Raw genomic sequence first — 27259 nt, 5'->3', positions numbered from 1 at the left:
GCACTGCTTCTCCGGCCATGCTGAGGCCACGTCCCACATACAGCAACTAGAAGAATGTGCAACTATGACATACAGCTATCTACTGGTGCTTTGGGGGAAACAAAAGGAGGAGGATTGGCAATAAACATTAGCTCAGAGCCAGTCTTCCTCAGCAAAAGAGGAGGCTTAGCATGGATGTTAGCTCAGGGCTGATCTTCCTCACAAAAGAAAAAAAAAAAAAGAAAAGCACCGCAAAAAAAAAAAAAAAGTCTTTTTACATATATAAAATATGTAAGTAACATATAGTTAGGAGATCTATTAGCTTCTTTCACTTGTATTTCCAGCTCCTTACCCAGGTTTGGGAAATTCTCAGCTATTATTTCTTTGAGCAAGCTTTCTGCTCCATTCTCCTTCTCTTCTCCTTCTGGAATACCTATAATCCTTATGTTACATTTCATAATTGAGTCAGATATTTATCAGAGAATTTCTTCATTTTTTTTAGTCTTAGTTCTCTCTCCTCCTCCATCTGAAACATTCTATATTTATGTCCTCCAGACTGCTGATTCTCTCCGCCATAATATCAGCTCTGTTATTCAGGGAGTCCAGATTTTTATTTATCTCATCTATTGTGTTTTTCATCTCCAACATTTCTGATTGGTTTTTTGTTATAGTTTCAATCTCTTTTGTGAAGAATTCCCTCTGTTCATTAATTTTGTTCCTGATTTCATTGAACTGTCTCTCTGTATTTTCTTGTAACTCATTTAGTTTTTTTATGGTAGCCATTTTGAATTCTCTGTCATTTAGATTATAAATTTCTGTGCTTTCAGCATTGATTTCTGGGTACTTGTCATTTTCCTTCTGGTCTGGAATATTAATATATCTCTTCATACTGTTTGATGGCGTGGATTTGTACTTCCTCATAGTGATACTATCTGGTTGCAGCTTCTACCTGCCACCATTGGGTAGGGATCAAGAGCTGTGTATTCTGAGCATGCTGCAATCTGTGGCTCACTCCCTCACAGTTGCTGCTTTTCTATCATCTGCACAGGTGCTCTGGCCGATCAGCTGAGCTGGAACACTGGACCAGGGGAGAGGTGCTTGCCTTCATGTGTGATCCTGGGGGCATTGTCGCCCTGCCCTGTCTTAGGATGCTGGCTTTATGAAGACACCCCTGCAATAGCTTAGCCACCTCTGTGTGGGGCTTTCTCACTGGCTGTGAGGGAACTTGGAGAGTGAAGGTGTTCTTGCGAAGGGCCACCCTTCTGCCTCTCCTCTCTGAGACAAGCATGGTCCTGCGCCCTGGGTCACTGCCATTTAAGGAGGGAGAGGAGATCCCCTTGCCTCTTTCCACTTCCTCCATTGGGGTCCAGCACCTTCATCTTCAGGGATGGCTGCGTGGGTCTCTCAGACGTCTTTTATTTTGTGTCAATATCCTCTATTTGTATATGAATGTCCTTTACTTTGTATCTTAGGGGGGAGAGTCTAAGGGAAGAACTCACTCTGCCGTGATGCTGATGTCACTCCCTCAATCATTCTTAACCAGGATTCTATAACTGGAAAGAAAAAAAAAGGAGTTGGTATCAATCTCCAGATAAGTGTATTAGAGAAAAAGAGGACATTATCTGGTCAAATTTAACACAGACAAATGGGACAGTTTTAACAAAGTCCATTCAAATGATCATTAAAAGGAGACATTTTTAAGACTCAACAAAAATAGACGTGCAAATGCAGAGAAAGAGAAGGTATGACCGATGAAGGACCCCAGGAAATAGCCCCTAGAATATAGTCTCCTTCTCCGTTTGGATTTTTTTCCCATTTCCTGACCTTTAAGTGTTTATCATTGTGTATGAAAAACATCTTAATTTAATAGCTTCTCAAGATTGAGATCCATGCCTTGTAATTTCACTTTACCTTAGTGCCAAGTACAAGCGCTCACAGGTGTTGGTGGTGAGTAAAGACAGGTAGACCTCACTTTGTACAAATGACATTCTGAACAAAAGTTATATATATATATGTATCACAATAAGCCAGCAAGGAATGATTGAGGAAGGTAGGCACAGTACCTGGAAAAAGTCCTGGAGGCTGGAATCTAGTCCCAACTCTACCACTAACTTGCTCTATGACCTTGGGCAAATCATTTGCTACTACTCTAGTCCATTTTTCCCATCTGTAAAATGAGGCAGATAAACTAGATAATCACTGAAGTCCCTTCCAGTTCTGATATTCTGTGAAATATTAGTTAAAATATAATAATTAATATTCATTAAGTACTTACCTTGTGCTAGATATTATGCTAAACAATATTTACATGCATTAACTCATTTAATTCTCAAGTAACCTTGTGAGGAAGGTACTGTTAGGGAAGTTAAGGAACTTGCCCAGGGTCACAAAATAGTGCGACTAGGCTTCTAACCCAGACAGTCTGACTTCAGAGTTGACATGCAACCTCCACGCTATATCACTTCTAAATATACAAGTGAAGCTTGGTATTTAAAGATGTTCTACAGGGAATACTTTAGGAAAATAAACAATCATCTCCTAATTTTTCAGCTTTTACGTTCTTACTGCCATGTTGTATAGCTTCAGAGTTTCTCTTTGTTGTTTTTTTTAAAAAATCAGATTATACTTGTATTTGTTGAATGAGTAGAAATTCTTAATTACTCAAGTTTCAAGATGAAGAAAGATAGGAAAGGATGAAATTTAATCATCCTTGCCTTTCCTTATCTTAGCAGGCTGGTGGTTTCCTAAAGTACCATTGAATAAATTGCTCAAAAATGATGCTATGGAAAAATGGATTAGGTAAATAATATTTTTAAATGTCACTAATTTTGACCTTTCTTTCTCTTTTCACAGTGACTGTTTTGAGCCCAGCAGAAAAAGGTAAGGGGGTATTATAAATTTTATCGGTCAGGAGTGTATCTCTCTTTCTATCTAAAAGTGAATTACATAAAAGCCTATAAATGGAGCAACTTTCCCAGGAACACACTGAGGTGAGTGGAAAGTTCAGGATGGCAGTTTTCAGGAGCTTACCCAGAGATAGAGCAGAATATATTTTTAGTGGCCCCTTTGGCTATACGACAGAAATTGAAAGTTACCAGGATTTATGATAGAGAAAGGCACAGGTAACCACTCTCTTGGCCATAGTAACCCTAGGCTCTCTTTTGGTTCATCACTGTTGTCCTAGGTACCTTGCCTTTTTGCCCAATTCATCTCCTCTTCAAGACGTGGAGTAAGTGCCCCACAGGGGGCTTTTAAGAGTTAAGTCCGTCACCATTGCAGTTCCAATGTATTTACTGTACTCCTCTCCACTCCTCACCCCCATTTTGGCTTGGTCTGCAATTTGTACTACCATTGTAAAGAGACTGAGGCATTTTTCCTTAAAAATGTGTAAGCTAAGCATGAGTCTTAACAAAATTTTAGCTTTACATTATTTTTTCAGGTATTACCTTAAGTATTTATGTAGGCACTTCATATAGCCACCCTTAATTTTCACTTCATGGGAATTAATTATTGTAATTAATTAACTATGTAGCATTCATCTTATGCTGTTTTAAAGCTCCAATATGCTATTAGTCATTTAACACAAGTGTTGGCTATAGAGGCAACAGAGCAGAGTGGTGGGAAGACAGTAGACCATACTAGTTAAAAGTATGAATTCTGGCGCTGGACTGTCCAAATTCAAATCCTGACTCCGCTACTTTCTAGTAAATTATTTGACTTCCTTGTGCTCATTTTAGTCATGTGTAGAATACAAATAGTAATACTACCTATTTTGTTGAGTTGTGAAAATTTAATGAGTTAATGCATGTAAAGCACTTAGGACTTTGGTGAGTAAGCATATTCTGATGACTCAGTAAATGTTTGCTACTATTATAGCCTTATAGCAAGTAGTGAGTTGCCTCTTATTCTTATGCCTGGTTCTTAAGGTCAGAGATCATTTTCTGTATATATATATACGTATATATATATATATATACATATATATGTATATATATATGAAATAATTATAAATAAATATCATTTTCCACAATAAACTTTCAAGACAAGTTGGGTGGGGGCTTAGATGATGCTCTACCATAATAAGAATAATGACAGCAATATTGTTATTATTATTGGAAACTACAATTTATCGTGCCAGGTACCCTCCTGAGTATTGTATATATATTACATTTTTCAACATTAAATCAGCACAATGATATAGACATTCTTATGTCCATTTATTGAGAGGGAAACTGAAGTTTAGAGAGGTTAAGTAACTTATCCCAGGTCATCTAGCTAGTAAGTGGTGAAATTCAAACCCAGAACTGTGTGACTTCAAAGTCCATGCTCTTAAGCAAATCTGCACTTGTCTTTTACTTGTTGGTCTGCAACTCCCTCATTTGCTTAGTTGAGCTCCTTACTCATAAAGTTGATGCTCAATTGCTCTTTTTTCTGGTGTCCAAAGTACTATATCATCATTTCTTTGTGTTATCAGTGAACTCACCCACACCAGTGTAAAGTGTTATTTGTCAGCTCAACTCAGTTCAAAGCTTTCCAAGTAGCATCAGTCCAATTACCAGGATTTGAGCTCTTTAGGAGATTGTAACCGCAATGTATGATTTTTAAGGTCCCTTCTGACTCTAGAATTCTGTGACTCCAAAGCACTTTTCTCCTGATAGTTCTTAAATTTATCAATACAGTAAAGAATAAGATTAGATTTTGCTTCTTTATTCTGCAGTGGGGCATAATGGGACAAAGCACAGGATTTAGGGACAGAAGATCTGGGTTGGAGTTCCAGCTCCATCATTTACTAGCTCTATGACCTTTGGTAAGTAACTCAACTTCTCCGAACCTCAATTACTATAAAATGAGGCTAGTTTAATAACGTCTTACAGATTTATTGTAAGCTAGCAGAAGTAAAAGTATACAGCAGTAAACTGCTTTGTAAATGTTAAGTATTAACAATCTCAGTTGTACCATTTTCTGTATGTCAAGATTCTCAAAGACAGTGGAATCCATCAACTAAAATTAGGTTTGATCATAACCAGAAAGTTGAAAGTTAGACTTGTAAAGAACTTCTGAACATTAGCACAAGTCACTAGGAGATGCCATGAAATCTCCTTTTCAGAAAGTATCAGACACCCAACTCTCTGGCGTGAATCAGTGAGCCATGCCTAGAAGCTAACCAATAGGCATAATGACTATCTGAGGTCCTTTCTAACCCTGTGAATCTGTGACATATTTCAAATTACACTGCACTATTAAAGTAGAATACGGTATAGCATATGATTGCCAGTAAGAACATTGTTTGGCATAGGCAAAGAAACTATAAGGGGCAAAGAAATGAAAACCTCCAATCATATAACCTTTTATTCAGTCTCCACAGCCTAAGAAAACCATAGTCAGACATATTGCAAAAGTTTTTCCATTTCTTGTCTGCTTAATGTTTCCTTTACTGGGTTGAAGAGTGTCACTCCAAAATTCATGTCCACCTAAAACCTGTGAATGTGACTTTATTTAGAAATAGGGTCTTTGCAGATGTAACCAAGTTAAGATGAGGCCATACTGGATTAGGCTTGGCCCTAAGATTAGTGTCCTTTTAAGAAGAGGGAAATTTGGATACACAGATACACACGGAGAGAAGACGACCATGTGAAGAAGGAGGCAGAGATTGGAGCGATGCTGCCACAAACCAAGGAACACCAAGGATTGCCAGGAACCACCAGAAGCTAGGAAGAGGCAAGGAAGGATCCTCCTCTGGAGCCTTCAGAGAGAGCACGACCTTGCCTATACCTTAATTTCAGACTTCTAGCCTCCAGAACTGAGATAATAAATTTCTGTTGTTTTAAGCCACCCACTTTGTGGTAATTTGTTATGACAGCCCTAGGAAACTAGTACGATACCTGATAAATTTTAATTTCTAATGCAGTTAAAAGAGCATTGTAACAGTAGAAAATAAGCATAGACTTTGGTGTCAGATGTACCAAGGATCAAATCTTGATTTTACCGCTTACTGTATATATTGACCTTGGGGAACTTAACCTCACTAGTTTCACTTTCTTACTTTGTAAAATGCGGATAAGAATACCTACCTTTTATGGTCTTTTGGAGCACTAAATGAGATGATGTACGTAAGTCTCTTGGCAGTGCTTGGCATATGATGAGTGCAAAAAAATATTATACAAAATTATACAAAATAGTACAAAATAACTATTATTGTTGTTGTTATTAACATTGGAAAAGACCTAAAAGATCTTTCTTCTAAGAAGCATGACACATTTCAGGACTGTTCCTGATTCCTCCTACTATCCTTGTAAATATATTGTTAAAATCCATGCACTTGTATTTTGTAAGTAGAATAACTGAGACCCAAAGAAGTAAAATATGTTGCCCTAGTCATGCTGATTCTAGTGCACAGAAAGGACTAAAGCCCAGATCATATGAACCATAGTCCAGAATATTATATATTATGTCATTCTTGATTATATAGGACTCAAAAATTCTTTTTTTAAGACATGAGTCCATATCTTCTTCCATAGATCATACTGAAAAACATAATAATAATGTATTTATTTTGCTTTCATTAGAATGTTTTGCATAGATGATCTCATTCAGCATCATACTGTCTGCATTTTGAAGATCTTGACTGGAAGATCTTTCCTCCTCTACCCCTGAAGTGAGGATCTGAGATGAATTGGAGGTTAGAAATTTAGTAGGGTCCAAGGATGGGAGAGGCTAAAGCATGAATTTAGGAATGAGATTAGGCACAATCTGTCAGACAGTCCACATATAATCAAGAGTAATGTATTGACTTCAGTTTTTCATCTTCAAAAAGGGCCATTAATCATTTTAAACATAAGTTTAATTCTCTGAGAATTCACTTGCATTTTGAATTGTTTACATACTGAATTCTCTGGTTTCTCCTTTAAAGTTAAAAATGGTTGTAATTATTTACCTTTTTAGAAATAAATGTAATTTCTAAATAATAGAACTGTTGTGGGCTGAATTGTGTCCTCCCCAAATTCATATGTTAAAATCCTAACACCCAGTACTTCAGAATGTGACTGTATTTGCAGGTAGGGTCTTTAAAGAGGTACTTAGGTTAAAATGAGGTCACTAGGGTAGGCCCTACTCAATATGACTGGTGTCCTTATAAGAAGGAGAGATTAGGACACAGACACACACAGAGGGAAGACCATGTGAAGACACAGGAAGATGGACATCTACAAACCAAGAGAGGCCTCAGAAGAAACCAACCCTGCTGACACCTTGATCTTGGACGTGGAGTCTCCAAAATTATGAGAAAGTAAATTTCTGTTGTTTAAACCACTCAGTCTGTGATACTTTGTTATGGCAGCCCTAGCAAACTAAGACAAGAGCTTATTCAGATTTCCGTTTGAAAATCCAGAGCATAGAAATATCTGCTTTGTGTTGGCTTCTTGATTATACTAACTTTAATTTATTGGTGATGTATTAGACACCAGGAGGGTGAGAGGCCCCTGGGAGGAAAAATTTGGGGCCACAGTATGATCTTTTATACTCACCTCCAGACTGTATAGGAAATCCTCAATTAGGTTTTGAGTAGTTATCCCAGTGCTCTTAATACACTATGTTATATTTATTATTATAAAATTACTTTATAATGAGGATTTGGGAGAGCAGACAAAAGCTCTCTTTAGAGGCTAACTCACTGCTAAAAAAGTTATATTAATATAATAATATTTATAATTATTAATATTAATTATTAATATAATTATTAATAATATTTTGTAATAAAATAATTCTTATTGGCAATTGAAACAATACAAAAATATATAAAATAAAACATTAAAATCCTCCTCACATTGCCCCCTCTCCTATCACTATTCACAGATAACTACTATATTTACTTTGATTTGTATCCTTCTAGATGTTTTCTTCTGTATTTAGTTACAAACATGAGTATGAAAGTGTATATTTTTATGGGCTTGGTTGTTTTATTAACTGGGTGATACTGTGCATATTATTCTATGACTTACTTTTTTCACTTAATAATATATCATAGATGTCTTTCCATGTTAGTATATACAAATGTATTTCATTTTTTTAGTGATCTCAGGGTTTTTTATAGTATGCATATACTATGATTTATTTAACCATTCCCCAATAATGAATTTACAAAATAAAACTTTATTATTATAAAAGTAATATAACCTGATAAAATGCAAACAATATAGAAATGGATAAAGTAGAAAGTGTAAGTCCTTTGTAATTACTGCAGGGGTTAAGGATGAGGTAAGAGTCAGTGGTGTCTATTGTACATACCACTTGGTAAATCTTTTAAAAAGTGATTTGGCTCCTTTACATTTTGACAAATCTCTTTTGATATTGCTATATCTAAATGTACCATTTCAAAGCTATGACTCTCCCATGCTTCAGTTCATCCCTCCCCAGTGGGCTGGGCTGGAACTTCCATGCTCTTGTGCCCTTCCCAATATGACTCCCAGAACCCCTCACTTGTATTGGGTTACTGCTTGTTGGGGCATATATGGAGCCAAAATGATGAGATCTATATGTATGAGGAAAGATCAGCCAGAGTACAACCAGTGCTAGGTTTCAGAGTCATGATTTTGCTTTCTACCCTAGCTGTGTATCTATCGACACTGCTGTCAATCATATAACCTATAACTCCCAACACATTTAAATATGGCTATGAGGATGCTGCAGAGTATACAGATGTCAAATTATAATGTTGTACACCTGAAACTTATATAATGTCATAAACCAAAGTTACCTCAAAATAAATAAATAAATATGACTATGAGGAAAATAAAAATATTAGGCAAAGTCAGAATAAATAGCTATCTACTATGCTAAATGTTAGAAAATCTAAGATGAAAAGACATCAAAGGAAAAAGCCCATTTTTATTACCTATTTATTTATTTTGAGTCTGTTAGACTAAGTGTTTTTATTATTACCAGTTAACAGGTAATGGGACTGGAGGCTCAAAGATAACTAAGGTCACCTAACTATTAAAGAGTCATAATAAATACTATTTCAAGTGCACCTATTACATGCCAGCTATTGCTGTAATGTGCCTTAGGTGTATTGATTCATTTAATTCTCATTACAGCCCTATGACATAAGTATTATCATATGCCAATTTATGGATGAAAAAACTGAATGTAGAGAGTGTATTAGTTTGTTAGGGCTGCCATGACAAATTACCATGAACATGGTGGCATAAAACAACAGAAATGTATTCTCTCATGATTCTGGAGGGAAGAAGTCTGAAATCAAGGTGTCGGCAGGCCATGCTTCCTCTAGAGGCTCAAGGGGAGATTCCTAATCTTGTCTCTTCCAGTTTCCCGTGACTGCATTTGTTCTTGGTTTGTGGCTGCGCTGCTTTACCTCCGGAGAAGGCCCTTTCTTAGATCTCCTTGTTTTTTTTTGTTTTTGTCAGGCTTATTGGCATAAAATTTACATACGGTAAGAACTATCCTTTGTAAATGTACAGGTTGATGAGTTTTAACAAATGTATACAGTGATGTAAGCACTACTACCATCAAGATATACAATATTTACATTACTCAGAATATTCCCTCTGCCCCATTTGCAAGCAGTCCTCTTACTCTCCACCCTGGAAACCACTGATCTGTTTTCTGTACCTATAGTTTTACCTTTTTCAGGATGTCATATAAATTGAATCATACAATATGTAGTCCGTTGTATCTTGCTTCTTTCACTTAGCAATATACATTTAAGATTCATCCATGTGAGTGTGTGTATGAGTAGTTTGTTCCATTTTATTGCTGAGTAGTATCCTATGTTATAGATGTACCACAATTTGCTTATTTATTTACCAGTTGATGAGCATTTGGGATGTTTCCAATTTTTGGCTATTATAAATAAAGCTGATAAGAATATCCATTGCAGGCCTTCATGGAAATGTATGTTTTTATTTCTCTTGAGTAAATATCTAGGAGAATTTTTGCTGAGTTGTAAGGTAATTGTATGTTTAACTTTTTAAGAAACTGTCAAACTGTTTTCCAAAGCAGTTTTACCATTTTGCATCTCCATCAGTGATATATGAGATTCCAATTGCTCTACATCTTCACTGTCACTTGGTGTTGCCAGGGTTTTTTAACCATTTTATTGTGTATGAAGTGGTATTTCCTTGTGGTTTTAATTTGCACTTCTGTAATGACTAATGATAAAGATCTTTTCATGTGCTTGTTTGCCATCTGTAAATCTTTTTTTATGAAGTGTCTAGGTCTTCTGCCTATTTTTCTTGAATTGTTTGTCTTATTTTTGAATTGTAAGAGATCTTTACATGTGCAGATACAAGTCTCTTTGTTTTTAAGCAAATATGATGCCTCTCCAGGGAGCAAAATTAGGATCAACGGGAGAGAGTTACCAGGAGGCATATTGCTGCTTAATATGAGGAAGATGTGTCTAACGATCAGAGTTAGCCAACAATAGAATGCAATGCCTCAAGAGTTGATAAGTTTCCCATTACTTCAGGTGTTCAAACTAAAGCTGCGTAAGCACTTGTTAGGGATAATGCAAAGCAGATTTATGCATCTTGGAGACTCTTGGATCAAATGGCATCTAAGGACTCTTCCAAATCTAAAATTTTATAACATTAAAATAAATAAAGTCAACATCATATTAGTGAGGTAGAAGATTTATTGGTTGCATCAACAAAAGGAAATACATTCTGAGGGAACCAAGCTGGGATTGTGATAATCCCCGCCACTTTCCCAGACAGTGAAAAATTGGCTCACAAATCCCTAGCCACTGTATAGACCAGAGAGATTCTCTGTTCTGCTTTGGTGTCCTCTGTGAGTATCCCTGACAACATGGGGGCATTAGGCTGTACTTAATCCAAATGATACATAGAGAATTATAATATCTCAACTATCCGTTTTAAACCAGGAAAGTAGCCGAAGATTATTCCCCAAAGGATGTTGCCCTGTGTGCTTCTTTACCCCTAAGATCAGTGAATCAATGAAATGTTAAGTAGACATTGTCAAGAAGAGGACTGGAAACAAACCATTTTCCTCTTTTTGAATGAAGCCATGGTGTGTCTGCCCCTGAAATCAGTGTAATTTTTACCACCATATCTCAGAAAACAAATCATTAAAATTTAAGAGGAAGGGAGAGGAAGAGAACTATCAACCTGACAAGGTTGTTGTTGTTGTCATCATTGTGTATGTGTGTGTGTGTATACACATGTGATAAGATTAGCAAGGTTAACCAACTTCTAAAGGACACACAGTTATTAAATTGCATATCCAGGGTTCAAATCCAGGTCATCTGATTCCAAATCCATTGTATTTTGCACGATATCTCAATGCCTGAAGCAGACCAAAAAGAGAGGCCTCTTCAGCATGGAAAAACAAAAACTGAAAGAGGCTATAATCCAAGTTCATAAATATATGAAGACTATATGTTTTGTTAACTTCGTGTTGTTTACCAAATCTCAATGCACTGGGACTAGAAAGCTCTTTGAAACTGAAAAATACTGTATTTAAGACAACTAAAACTAAGCCCTGCTTTGCACAGTGACTGGAAAACTTATGAGACTCATTACCCCCCAGAATTGGTATAGACTAAAGATATAACCAGTTCATAAAAGGTTTATATAAATTGATAAGTGGTAGATGCCTAATGGATAATTAAGGGAAATTAGGATACTTGGGAGACAACCCTAACTTTTAAAGTTTATATCAATAAGGAAAACCTTGCTGTTTCAAAAGATGATGCCATATGTTGGCACTAGAATTTGATCCCACCATCAGAGAGACTCCTAGAGGGTAGCTGGCTAAACCTTGGAATAACTCTTGACAAAATCTTGTATTCTTCTAGAGGGTAGCTAAATCATGGAAACAACTCTTGAATAATTCTTATATTCTCATGAACTATCCTTAGCTCCTTAGTTACAACCTGTGAGCCTCTAACCCCGTTGTCTCCAAATACTCCTTTAAATAGCTAAGAGACAAGGTCCAGCTCTGTGTTAGGACTTTTAAGACAGTGAAAGTAAAGTAAGTCAGTGAACTCAAATATTGGAGTCAATACGTCGTTGCTAGGTGTCCTACTCAAAAGGAGAAGTAACTATCCAGCTGACAAATTTGCCCTGATCATAATCTGGGGATTTCTATGTTGAGCCAAAATGGGGATTTCAGTGAGGACTCTTTCAATTGCTGAAGCTACAGCTGCAGTTCCTATTTGAATTATAGTGTGTAGTTAAAAGGTACACTCCTCTCCCCATTATCCCCTTTGCCAACTCAATTGCTTTTAGTCATCAATTGATATAAAAGATATTACAGAAAACAATGTCTTTTTAAACTATACATAGTTTCCAAAAATAACTTCGTAAGAAAAGAGGTTTGTTATATAATTGCCCCAGTAACAGCTTTAGCTTTTATGTGTCTGAATATATAGTCAAGCTTCATTATTTTCTCTGTTCCCCATTTTGGTGCTCATCTTGCTGCATTCGTTATTATTCACACAAGAATGGTATGCATGTGCACACACACATATACAAAGAAAATCACTGACTTCCCATTAGTTCCTGGAAGCAACACCTAGGAAAAGCATCCTACTGGCCAAAGATTTTGCTAATAGCAACTTTCTGCTACTTTCACCATGTAGTTTCAGATTCTATAATTTTTATCAAAGTATTTATGAATCATTATTTCAGGAAAGTCTCAAGTAGTCATTCTCATTTCAGAAGCTCTTCCTTTAATGGGATATTGCCATTGCAACACAGTGACTGAATTCGTTACAACTTCATGCTTAGGTGGATTTTTCTTTGGCAGCTGGTCATGTTCCTTATGTCTGATTTCTGCTTCTGAAAACCTTTGCACATTGTGGAAGGAAAAAAAAAAAACACTTGAAAGGCTTTTGGCTTTCATGTGGTAATCACAGCTCCAGCAGCTTCTGATGCCCCATGATTGTGATCACTACCAGATAAGCGAAGGGCTTTACTGTGCCTTTTTGCTTAAAAAAGATGTTTTCCGGGGCCGCCCAGTGGTGTAGTGGTTAAGTTTGCGTGCTCCACTTCCGCGGCCCAGGGTTCATAGGTTCAGATCCCAGGCACGCACCTACACACTGCTCATCAAACCATGCTGTGGTGGCGTCCCACATACAAAATAGGAGATTGGCACAGATGTTAGCTCAGGCAGTCTTCCTTAAGCAAAAAGAGGAAGATTGGCAACAGATGTTAGCTCTGAGCCAATCTCCCTCACCAAAAATAAAAGATGTTTTCCCGTTTCATTCTAATGTTAATGAGTAGTGACAGTACAGGGATACAGTTCATAAGCTGTTTGATTTCTCTAGTGATCTGAACACTCACTAGAGTGTCACACTTAAAAAGAAAGTCTCAGGGGCCAGCCCGGTGGCGTAGCAGTCAAGTTCACATGCTCTACTTTGGCAGCCGGGGATTCACAGGTTCAGATCCCAGGTGTGGACTGATGCACCGCTTGTCAAGCCATGCTGTGGCAGTGTCCCATATAAACTAGAGGAAGATGGGCACACATGTTAGCCCAGAGCCAATCTTCCTCAGCAAAAAGAGGAGGATTGGCATCGGATGTTAGACCAAGGCTAATCTTCCTCACAAAAAAAAAAAAAAGACTCAGTGTCCCTGCAGTATATAAGGATGATTATTCTAGGTATAAAATAATTAATTATAAAAAAAAATATGTTGCTCATTCTTTAAGGCAGAAAAAGAATGGACTTCCACACATTTGGGACCATGGCTTACGAGCATCATATATATAGAGAGAAACATAAAATTGAGAATCGTGGGGCCTATCCATAATTCAATAATACTCACTGCAGAGTGAAGTGTGGCAGAGATGTGGTAATTCCCTGCCAAGGATGTTGGAGCGGAGCTTCCTCCTTGGGTTGGTAGACTGAACAACCAAATGGCCCTGTTTCTCATTGTCCGTCTGCCTCAGAATCACCTGTGGGAGTTTCTAAATTCTTGGACTCCGTCTCAGACCACTGATTCAGAATCTTTGGTGTAGAGCTTAAGAATCTGCATTCTAATAGTCTCCCAAGGTGATTTTGATGCACATTGAAATTTGAGAACCACTGCTCTAAGGAAAATAGCTCTGGACTGGAAGTGAGGAAACCTGGATTCTGGTTCCATTGCTTCCGTAACTTTGCTGGGTAACCCTGATCAAGTCATTTACCCTCTCTGTGTATAAAATGTATATTTTATCTGTGTATAACATGAGGAGGTTGAACTAGATGATCTCTGTGTTCTCACCCAACTCTAAGATTTTTATGAAATCTATAGTATAGTCCCTATTCTACCAATCTACTGAATGTCTTTGACTTAGTCATTTAACCTCATAATCTCTCATTTTCCACCCTTTATAAAAGTATACTTATAACTTCTATGAAACCTTGGAATACAGGAATGGGAGCTAGCTGTTTTCAGTTCCATGATTAAACCAGTTGTTAATTTGTAGTATGACCTGGAAGAAGTTAAAGTCCCACTTCCTATCTCAATCATTGGAACAAAAAATAAACACCCTTAAAGTACTACCACGTGTAAGAGCTTAGTTCTCACCATTCAGGTGATCCAAGTTGCTGAAACTTATTACCTTTGAAGTGCGCAATGGGAGGGTAAACATAAAATTATTTTCTCCTAATTTCTTTGCAACCAAAAATTCCACACTCCCATTCCATACTGAAGGAACAGCAGTTAACATATGTCCTTTCTAACTTGATAGTCATGGAATCTTCCCCATATAAACCACATAAAATCAAAGAAACAAAAACATAGCAAAAGATAACACATAAAGAAACATTTAAAAATCTTGCCTAGGATCGAAAATTCTAATAACGCTTCACGAGGGCCAGGTTATGGAGGAAGAGTCACTCTCATTCATTGCTGATGAGACTGTAAAGTAAATAAAACTTTTAAAATGGCAATATCTACCAAAAGGTCTATGTTTGGGTCTAGCAATCCCACTTCAGGGAGTTGATCCTATAGACACTTTTAGTACATGTGCCAATAACATATATATAAAGTTATTCGTTATAGCATTATTTGTATTAGCAAAAGGAGAGGGAAGATTTAAGTTTTCATCAGAGACAGTGTGGTTAAATAAATTATGGTACATTCATTCAATGGAATCCCATGCAACTTTTTAAAAGGAGAGTGAGGAAGCTCACTCTCTCCAAGTTATAAGTGGAATGATCTCCAACTTATAACAAGTGAAAAAGAAATAAGGTGCAGTGTGTATAGAATACTGCTATTTGTGTGAAAAAGCACACTGTTTTGATGCTTTTATGTGTATAAAATCTGAAAGGGTACAGAATAAATTCATGACACTGTGACATTTGTTGCTTCCAGGGAGGGAAACTGGGTGGCTGAGGGACAGGGATAGAAGGGAAACTTTTTACTGTGTACTATTTTATACCTTCAAATTTTGAACCTTGTGAATATACTAGCTTTCAAAAAAAAATACAATGAAAAATTTTTAAATACTATAAAAATTCCATATGTATAGTGTTGATATAGTTATATATTTTATATAAACTATAAAAATGAGGATATCTGGAATGATACACACCAAATAGGTATTATGCCTTAGGAGGGGGAGATGGGAGGTTAGATGTATGTGTGGAATGAACCTTTATATTTTACTTTATATTGCTTGAATTTGAAAATGGGAATTCTGAATTACACAAATCAAGCACGTAAAAAGAGGTCTTATACCATAGGGCTGGGAGCACTGGGCCAAGAGATTGCAGCTTTTTTCAGTTCAGCCGTATATATATGAGAGTCTCAGCCCTATTAACTTGGTCTTGAGTCACCTCATTCCCTTCAGTCTTTCTGATGGATTAAAGTAATAAGATCTTCCCATGCAAAGACTCACAATGAAACAGTAAACTGACTTTCAGTCTTGTAATGAACTCTTTGGAGAATACTGAAATTTCTCATATCAGAAGAGTTATCTAGGAGGCAAACAGTATAAAAAGAAAAGCAGTGGGGAGCCACTTTTACAACTGTCTCAAAGGTACAACTCACATTTCAAAAGTGTGTAGTCTTAGGGGCTACTGAAAAGAATTTGTGATTTAGAGTCAGAAGTTTTGTCTTTAAGACCTGGCTATATTATATAGTAGCTGTATGACTTTGGATAATAAACTACCCCTGATAGTTAATCAACTATCCTATCCTATTACCTATCTCATGAAGTTATTGACAAAATATAATGAGATAATATTATGAAAGCATGTTGTAAACTCTGTAGTGCTGTGCAAATACTATCATTATCATCCTGCAGCACCCACAGTGATAGAGATAATGACAATTGGCTACGGTAGCTTCACCCACATTGTCATAAAGGACATTTTCACTTTACTCTCAGAATCACATGGCAACTTTTAAAACATGCAACTTCCACAAAGTCTCTGGTTCAAAATTTGGCATTATAACTTGTTTCTGTCACTGCTTAGGAAAAAGGTAAGAATTAATATTTCATTATAATACTAGAAAATACTTGGTAATAGGAAAACGAAATAGAAATTTGTTGTTGAGCATTTTATGTCTTCCTGAACTCTTAGAAATGGACAAAAAGATAATATAAACACTGATTTTTTTTTTCTTCAATTTCAGTTATCTACCTCATATTCTACCATGCCATCTTTGTGTTCTTTACCTGGACCTATTGGAAGTCTATTTTTACACTCCCACAACAGCCAAACCAAAAGGTAAGATATACTTCAAACTTCAAACTTCGAAAGGTAAGGATACTTCATAAAGGCTAAAAACAGAGGAAAGTAGAAATGCCAGTAGGGCAAGAAGAGGGCAAAAACAGGAGCAAATAACCTTCCATTACAAAAGATATATTCAAGATAATCTTAAAAAGGACTCCGAGATAAAGGTAAATTAAGGGTAGGATAGTCTATTGAAGGAGTTTGTGAAATCGCCAGCCATGGATATCTTTAAGACTAGGAAACCACTGCCTGCATTGGTGATATAATTAGAGAAACAAGAACCCACTTGAATTCTGAGGACTCATCTAGTTCAACTCTATGAAACTATATTATTTTAGAACCCAGCGAGACTCTGCAAGACAACTCCTAGGAAAAAATTACAGTTGTTAAATTGATAATTTTCCAACTGTGTTCCCTTGAATCAAAGTGTTCCATGCAATATTTGGGAGGGTTGATCAAAGAATTTTTAATCATATCAGGCATTTATAATATGTGACTACTGTCACATATTTTTTACTTCAGAACCTACAGATTAGGTTCTGAAGTAAAAAAAAAAAATGGAAGAGATTTTAACAGCCTCCAAACATTAAGAAAAATACTGGTTTAAATTTTCCCATTTATGGAATCAAAATGGCACACACAAAAAATGAAATTAGAGAGGAAAACAGTAATGCAATAATTGAGGGATATAAGAGATAAAGGATATATAGAAAATAAATAGCAAAATGGCAGAAGTCCTTTCTTATGAGTAATTATTTGAAATATAAATGGATTAAACTATCCAGTCAAAAGGCAGACATTGGTATAATGTGTAGACATTATCATCTATCTTTATATTGTCTACAAATGACTCACTTTAGAACCAAAGACATAAATAGGTCAAAAGTGAAAGGATGGAAAAAGTTATTCCAAGTGAATATTAATCAAAAGAGAGCAAGGCTAGCTATACTAATATCACATGAAAGAAGCTTTAAGCCAAAAACTGTCTCAAGATACAAAAAAGAAAAAGACCTTGCTGAATGATGTCAGAAAGATGACAAAGTAGAAGATGCCAGCTTTTGCCCCCCCCCAAAAAAAAGAACAGACAGCTATGCATGAATGAAAATAGCCCTGGGAGGGCTTAAGAGTCTAATTAAGAACCTGCAACAACACAGTGGAACGAAAAATGGAGAATAACCACACAGAAAGGATTGCTGGGGAGATCAGCATGGCTGAGACATCTGGAGAAGGCTAAGAACAAAGAAACAGGGCAGGGGCTATCAGTGTCAGCCATGTGGTGGATGCCAATGCAGTCCCTAGTGGCCTGCTCTGTGGAAGACCCTGGCAGTTTTTGCCACTGAGGAACTCAACAGCCCCCATAAATGTCCACTGCTTTAACAGCAGAGGACCTCATAGTGTTTGTTGATGTGGACCTCAGCAGTTTGCTCCACAGAGGATACTGGCAGCTTTTGCCACTGAGGTAACCAATAGCCTCAAATTCTTCCAAAATTTGAAGAGGACAGTATGCTTCAAACTCATTTTACAAGGACAGCATTACCATGATACCAAAGCCAGACAAGGACACTACAAGAAAAGAAAATTACAGGCCAATATCCCTGATGAACATAGATGCAAAATCCTTAACAAAATACTAGCAAACCAAATTCAACACTATTTTAAAAGGATCATTCACCCTGGCTAAGTGGGATTTATACCTGGGATATAAGGATGTTTCAACATATGTAAATCAATAAATGCCCTGCACCATATTTACAAAATGAAGGATAAAAATCATATGTTCATCTCAATAGATGCAGAAAAAGCATTTAGCACATTTCCATGTCCTTTCGTGATAAAAATTCTCAACAAATTAGGTATAGAACAAACGTACGTCAACATAATAAAGACCATATATGACAAGCCCATAGCTGCTGTCATACTCAATGGTGAAAATCTGAAGGCTTTTCCTCTAAGATCAGGAACAAGACAAGGATGCCTACCCTCACCACTTCTATTCAACATAGTACTGAAAGTTCTAGCTAGAGCAATTAGGCAAGAGAAAGAAATAAAAGACATACAAATTAGAAAGGAAGTAGTTAAATTTTCTGTTTGCAGATGACATGATCTTATATATAGAAAACCCTAAAGACTCCACCAAAAAACTTTTAGAACTAATCAACAAATTCAGTAAAGTTGAAGGATAAAAAAACAAACAAAAACTCAGTTGCATTTCTATACCCTAAAAATAAACTATCCAATAAGTAAATAAAACGATTTCATTTACAATAACATCAAAAAGAATAAAATATTTAGGAATAAATTTAACCAAAGAGATGAAAGATCTGTATAAGGAAAATGATAAAACAATGATGAAAGAAATTGAGGAACACACAAATAAATGGAAAAATATCCTGTGTTCATGGATTGGAAGAATTAATATTGTTAAAATGTCCATACTACCCAAAGCCATCTATAGATTCAATGAAATCTCTATCAAGAGTCCAATGGCGTTTTTTACAGAAATAGAAAAAACAATTCTAAAATTCATTTGGAACCACAAAATATCCCAAGTACTTAAAGCAATCTTGAGCAAGAAAAAAAAAGCTGACAGCATCACACTTTCTGATTTCAAATTATATTATAAAGCTATAGTAATCAAAACAGTATGATACTGACAAAAAAACCGAACACATAGACCAATGGAACAGAATCAAGAGCCCAGAAATAAACCCATGTGTGTACAGTCAACTAATCTTCAACAAAGTTGCCAAGAATACACAATGGGAAAATGACAATCTCCTTAATAAATGTTGCTGGACAAACTGAATATGCACATGCAAAATAATGAAATTGGACCTTTATCTTATACCATTCACAAAAATTAAAATGAATTAATAATTTAAACATAAAACCTGAAACCATAAAAATCCTAGAAGAATACAAAGGAAAACTCCTTGACATGGGTCTTGGCATGAATTTTTGGATTTCACACCAAAAACACACAGAACAAAGCAAAAATAAACAAGTGGAACTGCATCAAACTAAAAAGTTTCTGCACAGCAAAGGAAACAATCAACACAATGATAAGGCAGCCTATGGAATGGGAGAAAATATTTGCAAACCATATATCTGATAAGGGATTGTAATCCAAAATGTATATGGAACTCATACAACTCAATAGAAAAAAAAATAACCCCATTAAAAATGGGCAAAGGACCTGAACAGACATTTTTCAAAAGAAGACATACAGATGGCCAATGGGTACATGAAAAGGTGCTCAACGTCAGTAATCATCATGGAAATGCAAATCAAAACCACAATGAGATATCACCTCACACCTGTCAGGATGGCTATTATGAAAAAGTCAAAACAGAAGTGTTGGTGAGGATATGGAGGAAAGGGAACACTTGTGCACTGTTGTTGTGAATGTAAATTTGTACAGCCATTATGAAAAACATATGGAGGTTCCTCAAAAAATTGAAAATAGAACTACTATATGATCCAGCAATCCCACTTCTGAGTATATATAAAAAAAATGAAATCTGTATCTCAAAGAGATATCTACACTCCTGTGTTCATTGCACCGTTATTCACAGTCATAAAGATATGGAAACAATCTATGTGTTCATCATTGGATGAATGGATAAAGAAAATATGGTATATACATAATGGATATTATTCAGTCTTTAAAAATAAAGAAATACTGCCATTTGCAACAATATGGGTGTACCTGGAGTACATTATGATAAGTGAAACAAGCCAGAAACAGAAAGATAAATACTACATGATCTCACTTATATGTGGAATCTTAAAAAAAAAAGTGAAGGGGCCAGCCCGCTGGCTGAGTGGTTAAAGTTCCACGTGCTCCACTTCAGTGGCCCAGGTTCGTGGGTTTGGATCCCAGGCACAGACCTACACCACTTGTCAAGCCATGCTGGTGGCAACCCACATACAAAATAGAGGAAGATTGGCACAGATGTTAGCTCAGAGCCAATCTTCCTCAAAAAAAAAAAAATCAAACTCATGGTAACAGAGTAGAATGTTGGTTACCAGGAGCTGGGGGTGGGAGTTAGGGGAAATGTTGGTCAAAGGGTGCAAACTTTCAGTTATAAGACAAATAAGTTATGGAGACCTAATGTACAGCATAGTGACTATAATTAATAATAATGTATAATTGAAGTACCAAGAGAATAATCTCAAATGTTTATACCACAACAAAAGCGAAACTGTGAAGTGAGATAGGTTAATTAGTTTGATTGTGGTAATCATTTCACAATGGATACGTATATCAAAACATCACATTGTTCATCTTAAATATATACAATTTTTGTATTCAGGTCATAATAGTTTATAACATTGTGAAATTTCAGTGGTACATTATTATTTTTCAGTCACCATATAAATGTGTCCCTTCACCCCTTGTGCCCCCCCCCCAAACACTTCCCCCTGGTAACCACCAAACTGTTCTCTCTGTCCATGTGTTAGTTTATCTTCCACATATGAGTGAAATCATACGATGTTTGTCTTTCTCTGGCTGGCTTATTTCACTTAACATAATACCCTTCAGGTCCATCCATGCTGTAGCGAATGGGACAATTTTGTCTTTTTTTATGGCTGAGGAGTATTCTATTGTATAAATATATACAATTTTTATCTGGCAATCATACCTTAGTAAAGCTGGGAAAAAATAAAATATTTAATCCACTAAGAGAAAAGAGAGAGACAAAGATGAACATTATATGTTGATAAGAGAGTCAATCCATCAAGAATATGTAACAGTTACAAACATATGTACACCTAACAAGAGAACTCCAAAATGTAGGAAGTAAAAACTGACAGAACTGAAGGAAAAAAATGTACAGTTCTACAATAATAGTTGGATATTTTAATATTTTAATAGTTCATTTTCAATAATGGATAGAGCACCTAGACAGAAGATCAATAAGGAAATGGAGGGTTTTGCAACACTATAAAACCAACTAGATGTGACACACATGTATAGAACACTCCACCCAAAAACAGCAAAGTACACATTCTTCTCCTGTGCACATGGAAAATTTTGCAGCATAGACCATATGTTAGGCCACAAAACAAGTCTCAATAAATTTAAAAGATTTGAAATCATATAAAGAATCTTCTCTGACTTCAGTGGAGTAAAACTAGAAATCAGTAACTGAAGGAAAACTATAAATTCACAAATATGTGGAATTGAACAACACACTCTTAAACAACCAATGAATTAAACAAGAAATCACAAGGGAAATTAAAAAATACTTTAAAAATACTTTGAGATGAATGAAAATGAAAAACAACATACCGAAAATTATGGAATGCAATAAAGCAGTGCTCAGAGGAAAATTTATAGCTATAAACAGATTATAAAAGGACTAATATATCAATTCAATATTCTTTACACCTTAAAGAATCAGAGGACGAAGAGCAATCTAACCCCAAAGTTAGCAGAAGTAAATAATAAGGATTAGAGCAGAGATAAACTAAATAGGGAATAGAAAACAATAGGATAATAAAACAAAAAGGACTTTGAAAAGATCAACAAAATTGGCAAACCTTTAGCTAGACTTACCAAAAGAAAGGGAGAGAGAGAAGACACAAATTACTAATATCAGAAATGAAAGTGGGACATTACTATAGACCTTACAGAAACAGAAAGAATTATAAGAAAATAGTATGAAGAATTGTGTGCCAACAAATTAGATAACCTAGATGAAATGGCCAAATTCCTAGAAACACACAAACTGCTAAAACTAAATCAAGAAGAAATAAAAAACCCGAATCTATCTATAATAAGTAAAGAGATTATATTAATCAAAAATCTATCAACAAAGAAAAGCCCAGGACCAGATGGTTTCACAGGTAAATTCTATCAAACATTTAAAGAAGAATTAACACCAGTCCTTCTCAAATTCTTCCAAAAAAAAAAAAATAGAAGAGGGAGGAACACTTCCTCTAACCAGTGCAAGTAGGCAAGAAGAAAAATAAAAGGCATCCAAATGGGACAGGGAGAAGTAAAATTACCTCTGTTCATAGATAACATGATCTTATATAGAGGGAATCCTAAAGATTCCACCAAAAGAACCTGTTAGAACTAATAAATGAATTCAGCAAAATTTCAGGATGTAAAATCAACACACCAATGTACAACAATCAGTTGCATTTCTATGCACTAACAATGAGCAATCAGAAAAATTAAGAAAACAATGACATTTAAAATAGCATGAAAAAGAATACAATACTTAGTAATAAACTTAACCAAGGAAGTGAAAATCTTGTACACCGAAAACTAAAAAATGTTACTGAAAACAAATAGATAGAAATAAATGGAAAAACATCCCATGTTCATGGATTGGAAGAGTTAATATTGTTAAGAATGTCATTACTACCCAAAATAGTCTACAGAGTCAATGCAATCTCTATCAAAATCCCAATGACATTTTTTTGCATAAATAGAAAGTTCCATCCTAAAATTCACATGGAATCTCAAGGGACCCCAAATCGCCAAAGCAATCTTGAAAAAGAACAAAGTTGGAGGTCTTCCTTATTTCTAAACTTACTACAAAGCTACACTAATCAGAACAGTGTGGTACAGACACAAAGACTAATGGAATAGAATACAGAGCCCAGAAATAAACCCTCACACATATGGTCAGATAATTTTTGGAAAGGATGCCAAGACCATTCAATGGAGAAAGGACTTTTCAACAAATGGTGTTGGGGAAACTGGATATGCACATGCAAAATAATGAAGTTGGACCCTTACTTTACACCATATACAAAAATAACTCAAATGGATTAAAGTCCTAAACCTAAAAAGCTAAAACTATAAAACCATTAGAAGAAAACATAAGGGATAAGTTTCATGACATTGGATTTGGCAATGATTTCTTGGATATGACACCAAAAGCAAAAGAAACTAAAGTAAAAATAGGTAAATTGAACTACAGATTGTCCCCAACTTATGATGGTTTGACTTAAATTTTCTGACTTTACAATGGTGCAAAATCGATACACATTCAGTAGAAATTGTACTTCAAATTTTGAATTTTGATCTTTTCCTGGGCTAGAAATATGCGGTATGGTACTCTCTCATGATGCTGGGCAGTGGCAGTGAGCCACAGCTCCCAGTCAGCCATGCAGTCATGAGGGTAAACAATCGATACCGTTACAATTCCGTACCCATACAACCATCCTGTTTTTCACTTTCAATACGATATTCAATATATTACATGAGATATTCAACACTTTACTATAAAATAGGCTTTGTGTTAGAAAATTTTGCCCAACTGTAGACTAATGTAAGTGTGCTGAGCACATTTAAGGTAGGCAAGGCTAAGCTATGATGTTTGGTAGGTTAGGTATATTAAATGCATTTTCAACTTATGATATTTTCAACTTAAGATGGGTTTTTTGGTATGTAATCCCATCGTAAATCGAGGAATATCTGTACATCAAAATTTAAAACTTCTGGACATCAAAACACAAACAGAGTGAACTGGCAACCTATGGAATGGGAGAAAATATTTATAAATCATCTCTCTGACAAGGGGTTAATACCCAGAATATAAAAGAACTCCTACAACTCTATAACAAAAAAACAAGCAACTCAATTTTAAAATGGGTAAAAGATTGGAATAGACATATCTCCAAAGAAGATATACACATGACCAACAAACACATGAAAAGATGCTCAACCTCACTAATCATTAGGGAAATGCATATCAAAACCACAATGAAATACTACTTCACATCCATTAGAATGGCTACTATATTTTTAAAAAGCAGAAAATAGAAAGTATTGACAAGGATGTGGAGAAACTGGAACCCTTGTGCAATGTTGGTGAGAATATAAAATGGTGTGGCCACTGTAGAATACAGTATGGCTCAAATAATTAAAAATAGAGCTACCATATCATCCAGCAATTCCACTTCTAAGTGTGTACCCCAAAGAATTGAAAACAGTGTCTCAAGGAGATATTTGTACACCCATGTTCATAGCAACATTATTCACAATAGCCACAGGTAGAAGCAACTCAGATATCCATCAACAGATGAATGGATAAATAAAATGTGGTATATACATACAATGGAATATTCTTCAGCCTTATAAAGGAAAAAAATTCTGACACATACTACAACATGGATGAACTTTCAGGACTTTATGGTAAGTGAAATAATATGCCAGTTACAAAAAGACAAATACTGCATACAGTATTTCCACTTATAGAGTACCTAGAGTAGTCAAATTCACAGAAAGAGAAAATAAAATGGTGGTTACCAGGAGCTGAGGGGAAGGGGGAATGGGGGATTTTTGTCTAATGAGTATGGAATTTCAATTTGGAAAGATTAAAAAAGGACTGGAGATGTATGATAATGATAGTTGCACAACAATGTGAATATACTTAATGCCACTGAGCTGTACACTTAAAAATAGTTTAAATGGCTGAATTTTATATTGTGCATATTTTATCACAGTAAGAGAAAAAGGATAAAAGACCAAAATGACCAAAAGATTAAGACATAAACCTCTTAAACTCTTAGAAGAAAACATAGGGAAAAAATCTTCATAACCTTGGATTTGGCAATGGATTCTTAGATAGGACAACAAAAGCACAAGAAACAAAAGAAAAAATAAGTTAGATTTTGTCAAAATTGAAAACATTTGTACATCAAACAACACTATCAATAAAGAGAAGACCACCCAAAGAATTGGAGAAAATATTTGCAGATCATATATCTGGTAAATATCAAGTATCCAGAATACGTAAAGATTCTTACAACTGAACGACAAAAAGACAAATAACCCAATTAAAAAATGGGCAAATGATTTGAATAGACATTTCTCTAAAGAATGTATACAAATGGCCAACAAGCATGTGAAAAGATGGTTGACATCATTAGTCAATAGAAAAATGCAAATCAAGACCACAATGAGATACCACTTCACACCCACCATGATGGCCAAAATATAAAGAAAGAAAGAAATGAGAGAGAGAGAGAAAGAAAGAACAAATGAAAGAAAAAAAGAAAAGAAAAAAGACAAGGAAGAAAGAAAAATAAGAAAGAAGGAAAGAAAAATGGACAATAACAAGTGTTGGTGTGGATGTGGAGAAATCTGAATCCTCATATTTTGCTACTGGGAATATAAAATGATGTAGCTAGTGTGGAAAACAGTTTTGTGGTTCAACATGAAGTTAAACAGAATTACCATGTGATCCAGCAATTCTACTCCTAGGTATATACTCAAAAGAATTGAAAACAAGTGTTCAAACAGCTATACACAATTGTTCATAGAGCATTATTCACTTTAGCCAAAAGGTGGAAAGGACCCAAACATCCATCAATGGATGAATGGATAAACCAAGTGTAGTATGTCCATACAATGGAATATTATTCAGCTATAAAAAGGAATGCATTACTGATACTTGCTGCAACATGGATGAACCTCGAAAACATTATGTTAATTGAAAGATACCAGACACCAAAGGCCACATATTGTTTGATTCTATTTATATGAAATATCCAAAAAAGAAAACCTAATGAAACAGAAAGTAGACTAGTGATTGCACGGGTCTGGGAATGCGGGTAATAGGGAATGACTACTTAATGTATATGGGGTTTCCTTTGGGGTGATGAAAATATTCTGGAACTAGATTGTGGTGATGGTTGGACAACACTGTAATGCCACTGAATTATACACTATAAAATGTACACTTTAAAAGGGAATTTTATGTTATGTGAATTCTAGCTCAATAAAAATAATTAGCAGTGATGTCATCATCATGGTGGCATGAGATGTACCCTTTGTCTTTCCCCTTCAATCTACAATGAGCAAAACATCTGTAACTCAACAAAGGCTACATCGCCCAACATACCACACATCAGGGGAGATCCACACATCAGTACATACAAAGTTTGGTAGATTGGAACAGACTGAGGAGGCAAACCAGGGGAACAGCGGAGGCAGTGCCCACAATCCTGGCATCCTGGCTGTGGCAGCTAAGCCAGCCCACCCCAGCCCCAGAGAACTTGGTAGCAGCACCTGGGGCATGCACATAACTCTGGCTTCCTGGCCACAGTGGTGCCTGTGGCCACAAAGAATCAGTCCCTAGCAGAGGGGGTGCCCCACAAACCCAGCTCCCACCCCACAATCCCCCTTCTCCCACCATGGCAGCAGATCTTGCAACCCAGGTGATCCTGGATGCAGCAGAGGTGTCCTCCATCACTGTGTCCCTGGCAGCAAAGCCAGTGACTACTGCAAAATCAACAACAGCAAGGCAACAGTGACCTCCAGAGGCACAAGTGACAATGGCAAGGGTACTGGAGATGCCCCTAATAGAAGCAGTGGAGGATGGAAAGTACTAATCCTCAAATATAGCCAGAGGCAGCTCAGGAAAGAGAAACCAAAAACTGGTGTCATAGCGCCACCTACTGAAAAACAAAAGAAAGGCCTCTAATCACCAATTGGTTGAATGGCTAGGCATTTAGCAATACCTAAATAAGAAAAATACTTGCTGTGACAAATGTGCCAGCAGAGGAGTAACTCAGCAAACACCACAAAAAGCCACAGTAACATGGAATCACAAA

General features: G+C 36.0%; 1 protein-coding gene across 1 annotated transcript in view; it reads left to right on the top strand.

Moving 5' to 3' along the window:
• ZDHHC15 (zinc finger DHHC-type palmitoyltransferase 15) overlaps nt 1-27259 on the top strand; it is a 95078-nt gene that overhangs the window by 19325 nt on the left and 48494 nt on the right. The window contains exons 2-3 of the mRNA XM_058536212.1: nt 2833-2859; nt 16578-16672. Of these exons, the coding sequence (XP_058392195.1) occupies nt 2833-2859; nt 16578-16672 (122 nt within the window). The remainder of the gene's footprint in view (nt 1-2832; nt 2860-16577; nt 16673-27259) is intronic.

Source organism: Diceros bicornis, chromosome X (genome assembly GCF_020826845.1).
Source record: "Diceros bicornis minor isolate mBicDic1 chromosome X, mDicBic1.mat.cur, whole genome shotgun sequence".
In the NCBI taxonomy this organism is placed as follows: Eukaryota; Metazoa; Chordata; class Mammalia; order Perissodactyla; family Rhinocerotidae; genus Diceros; species Diceros bicornis.
This window is presented reverse-complemented; position numbering and strand designations above follow the sequence as displayed.